Source organism: Anopheles darlingi, chromosome 3 (assembly GCF_943734745.1).
Source record: "Anopheles darlingi chromosome 3, idAnoDarlMG_H_01, whole genome shotgun sequence".
Taxonomy (NCBI): domain Eukaryota; kingdom Metazoa; phylum Arthropoda; class Insecta; order Diptera; family Culicidae; genus Anopheles; species Anopheles darlingi.
The window spans coordinates 69,605,968-69,610,967 of NC_064875.1; the positions used below are offsets into that span (position 1 = coordinate 69,605,968).

A 5,000-nucleotide genomic window follows, 5' to 3' on the forward strand; every position below is an offset into this window, starting at 1 on the left:
CTGTTGCAGTGGTTCCAGAACGGTGAAAAAATCGATCCATTCGCGCTGATCGTGCACATAGAAACCACAGCACTGGATCGGTAGGTTGTCGGTGCTGATAAAGTTCTTGATTGTTTCGTTGTTTAGGTAGCGAATGCGGACACAGCCCGGTCGGAGCGTTTCCTTGGCGGTCGGGATTGTGGCCGGATCGTACGCACCCGATACGTACACGGCCGCTAGCTTCAGGTGTCCGTCCAGCAGCTGGAGTGTGCTCTCGATCGTCTCAAGAAACGCACCCAACTGCGTACCATCGTTGATCAGCAGATGTAGCGTGTAGTGCGGTGGCCTGTCGGAGCGAAGAGAAAGCAAAGGGAAAAGCTTTATTACATTGTATTGCCGGGTTTACTTCGCGGATCGCGCCAGGATCCGCACCGAGATCGATCGAATAACAAATGCCCATAATTACTACGTACAAAAGTGATAAATGATCGGATCGTGCTTTTCAATTATCTGCCGTTCTGTCCAGAACCGTTCTGCTGCAGAACAGGAGGATACCCGGGTCTCGGAAGAAAGGCCACGATCTACACGATCCGTGCACACCTCCAGGGGCGATTGCATTTCATCGTTCGAGTTCGTGGAACCCTTGGAACCGAGGATCGACCGGACGAAACAGGTTAACGTTAATTTTATTTCGGCGAACGGGCAATTATCGGTTTTGGCCAGCCAGATTCCAGGACATTGGACTTTAACTCAAACAAACAGACGGCCAGCAGCAATGGGGTTCTTTTGCTGCCAATAAATAATCCAAAACCCGATATTCGAGTGGCATGCCAAACCAAACGGGATCCGTTATTTGCCCGGAGAGATCCAAACCGCGAGGATGCGGCACTGGATCTTCGATGCTGGCATCTTATCGAAAATTCATCGACGAATACACGTTATTTAATTCATGTTTTCGTGCTGATCGTGGAGAAAGTACTTGATCGCCACAATAAGTCTAGATGGTGTGATGAAATCATTTCGTAAATGAATCAACTATCAGTTAAACGAGTTACCAACAACCGGAGAGAACCTGTTCATTATTCTCGCTCCTGTATTCCATCATCTAGCAATTTGCTGAACAGCGACGATAACTCAACTCGATCGCACCACCGCGGATCGCACGCACCAACAATGATCCTCTTCACACCTTAAAACCGCCGCCCGCGGGCTACCGTACGTTACGGGTTACGGGTACGCGTTAGACCACACGTTATGATTTATGCTACCTAGCGTAGCGGTGCTTATCGCGAATCGTACACCCGGTACCCGGTCCGATCGACTTTCAATCCTTAGTTTCATCGACGCAACGATCGATGGAATCAATTTTCCTCGACACACTCGACACTAATGCTAGAGAGAAAGAGCGCGCTCTAATGTTGGACGCATAAATCATGATTGAGCCGCAGCCAAATTAGTATCCTCTTCCCTGCTCCGTTGGTTTGCTACTTACCGGTGGATCGGTAGCGTGTTGTAGTACAGTAGCACCGTGGCCATCTCGTAACAGTTGAGACCGGATGCGAGCGTTTTCTCCACCTCGATGTAGATGATGGGCGATCCGGAGCGATCGTGTGTTCCTGGGAAGGGGAAGAGGAGGAAGAAGGCGGGAGAATTCATTAGAATCGCAAAAGGTCGAAGTCAATGTACTGGTATTGTGCACTCCAAACACAGTCCAGCATCGGTGCTGATCGAGAGACAGAGAGCTAGACAGAGACGGGGAATCGATCACGACAAACCGGCCTCATGGACGGGGAGGCCCTTGCGTTCCTGTTCCGGTCACCATTTTTCACCCTCAGGTGACAACATCTTACCGCAACGATCGCCACAAAGAACGTTCGCTTCATGAAGCCGAACGAAGCGAAACGAATTTAATCACTCCCGAATCACCTGATCGACCGCTGGCCACGGCTGGCATCGTGGCCGTGGTCCCTGGATGGTGGTGCAGTGTTGCAGGTCGTTGCTTCGCGTACCGCGTACATCCTGGTATCGCGCACGCCAGATCATGAGCCCATTGCATTGCATTGCTGCTGCCTCGAGTACACTATTCGAAACCCTCAGCGAGGTTCTCCTAGGCGTCCGGAAGTGGCAACGATTTGCTCCCTCCAGCCACCTCGCCAGCTACTCTCGCCAGGTGACATAAATCAATGGAAATCGCGTCACTCTATCGCCCGAACCCGAAGCCGAAGCTGAAAATTGTCCCAAACGCGATCGCACAAAGTCGTGGGAATGGCGTTCAGCACCGGGCCCGAAGCTTCGAGGAGGGCGAAAGTGATTTATGCTCTCTCTCTCTCATTCCCTCTCTGCTATCATAGCTCCCTTGCAATGCAATGCAGTAAAACAATAAATAACGGCATCGACGGCCGGGCGTCCTTTCTGACCGACCGCGACCCCCAGGATCGCGAAACATGGAGTGACCGCCCCACTCGGCGGTCGCTCACGGGGCGACATGTTGCTGACCAGATCTTCCAGAAGATCCTCCGAGGCGCTCCTCCGGGGACGGAGCATCTTCAAAGCAGTCAACACCCAAAACGGAGACGAAGGGGCGTTCCTAGCGCGTTGCGTAAAGCGTGCGCGATAAGCGATCGAAACCGATCGAATGCGAAACCGACCCAGTCCCGGCGAGTGCGACAGAAGAGAGCGAAAGTGCGTAAATCTTCTGCAGAACCCCGGCATGTACGCGCATGAAAGGCACCCGCCTCGCCTCGCCTCGTGGTGGTGTTAATCAACTACTTTCGATCTCTGACTGTGAAGCTCTGAAGGGCTTCGATTTCGAATGGATACTTTTTGCCAACGGTTTGGGCAAATCGCAGACGGCCGGATTCCCGATGGCCGATGGTCCGAGTTCGAGTCCGGAGTTGGTTGCTTCTTGGCTAACGAGAACTTCACGCCGGACGCCAAAGCGTCGCGCTTCCGCGTCCCGGGCGTGTTTGCGTGTGAAGCGCGTTTCGTAACCCGGTCGGTCCGTCCCGGTGAACCGCCTTTGGCCACATTCATCACTAGCGGCCAGCCAGCTACCTAACAGAGGCAGCAGCGTGATGACGGCGGTCAGATTTTAAGACCTCATTAAGGTCTGGCCCCGGTCTGGCCCTCCGCTTCCGCTTGATTGACACTTTCATTTTTCAAATACACTCTTGCCGGCTCTACACAACGCCCTCGGCGCAATTCATTCATGACGAGCCGGGCTAACGAAGGGTTCGCTCGCCACACGCGACTCACCGGATCGCCCTCGAGGACAAATTTGGACTCGCCGGACTGCACCGGTACTCTGCCCTGGCCTGGGCAGAAATTCTACACGATCCACCACCACCACCACCACAGGGACAGGGTGTTTTATGGACCCCTGGACGGTGGCCAGGGAAGAGAGAAAGTCTTGAAAGTCGAAAGGAGGGAGACGCGCGGTAACCACGCGATGGCCATTCGAATTCTAGGCGCTCGCGAAAGATGACTCTCCGATGCTTCGCTAATTGTGAACACCTTCGGGCCTGGCCGTACGCCAGAGGAGTCCGGACTCGCGGCACATTTTTGCCGGTCGACGGCGACGGTGGCTCGGGGACAAATAGCAATAAATATTCGTTAACGAGCAGAAAATCACGGCACGGTGTGGCCACCGGTGGACCAGGGTACCGATGAAGACATCGTTAAGTAAATGCATGTTTCTGGTGCAGTTTAGCTGCCATTTGCCATTGGAAGGCACGACGCGACGACATCCCCTTTGGGGGAGCTGCGAGCTGGCGGGTGAATGTGCGTAAAGCGACGCCAGAGCGGCCTCAGCGGCCCCACCGGTGTGTGTGGGCAAGCTTTAACCTCTCGGATTACATTACTTGAAGCACGGCCACGGCGCAGAGTCAATGACTACTGACATGAAGGATGCACTCCGAGATCGATAAATTACTCCTCCGATCGTGTGGTGCTCCTGGAGGAGCTGATGCCCGTCCCGGTTCAGGGGTTCAGGAGGTGTCGACCTGTTCCAGGAGAGGGGATCGATTTCACTGGATCACCCGGGTCACATCACCTGGATGGACCACCGTTCGGTTGACGCTCTTCCATCACTCTTCGTTTGTCCATCACGCCACGATTCGTTAGCATGATGCGCGATGATTGAAAGAAAGGGCATTGGAATCCGTTGCAAATCGCGATGCGTTACGCCAATTGACCGAAGACCGATATCGATCGGTTTCAATCTGCGCATCGGTGGGACTTCTGCGCGGAGCAACGATCGAGACATTCGCTGCCACAGCATGACGCCGTCGCTGCCGTCGTGTTAGGAAGGAAGTGGCGTGCTGCTTGGCAGGAGTTACGGCATGCATAATGTGACAAATTGTGTGCCCCGAACTCTGGCCGTCCGTCGGCGGATGCAGCATGCGGCGCGCGCCTCTCGACCTGACCTTGGTTCGCATCGCGACGCGACGAGACGAATATGAATAATGGTGGCAGGAACTCGACAAATCCTGCTCACAACACGACACACACACACACCGCGCCTCACGAAACGCTCGCCTGGCGTTTAATAGTAAGCGAAATGAATTTATGTTTTTATCTGAAACACGACGTGACGTGTTGCTGGTTTTGGATCCGTATCCTTAATACGCGCCCAGAATATGCAACGAAACCGCGCGTGTGATGGCGAAACGGGGTCGCTGCTGCATAAATAAGCGGCATTCGGAGTTGGCAAGATTAGGTCGTCGAACACCGTCGAACCCCCTCCCCCTCTCCATCCGGCACACATGACTTCATCACGTACTGCCCGGGCTGCTCCAGAACAAACCGATGTGTTCTAGCGGGGCCCAAGAATTTGGGTTTGGCTGCTTGGCTGGAGACTTGGCAGGAGTTGCGCCAAGTTCGCGTTTCGCGCGAAACGTCGAGCAACGCGAGGAAGGAATGGAATGGTGTTGCGTGTGTGTGTTGTGGCTGGAAATTGGTGTCAGTGAATGGTAAAGATGGATGTTTAGCACTCGATTTGTGCTACATCGTGAAGTGGCAGA

General features: G+C 53.9%; 1 protein-coding gene across 1 annotated transcript in view; it reads right to left on the reverse strand.

The window, feature by feature from the left end:
- LOC125956843 (uncharacterized) overlaps nucleotides 1–5,000 on the reverse strand; it is a 157,417-nt gene that overhangs the window by 6,275 nt on the left and 146,142 nt on the right. The window contains exons 4-5 of the mRNA XM_049689069.1: nucleotides 1,472–1,595; nucleotides 1–325 (exon numbers count right to left, since the gene is read on the reverse strand). The exon at nucleotides 1–325 is cut by the window's left edge and continues 546 nt beyond it. Of these exons, the coding sequence (XP_049545026.1) occupies nucleotides 1–325; nucleotides 1,472–1,595 (449 nt within the window). The remainder of the gene's footprint in view (nucleotides 326–1,471; nucleotides 1,596–5,000) is intronic.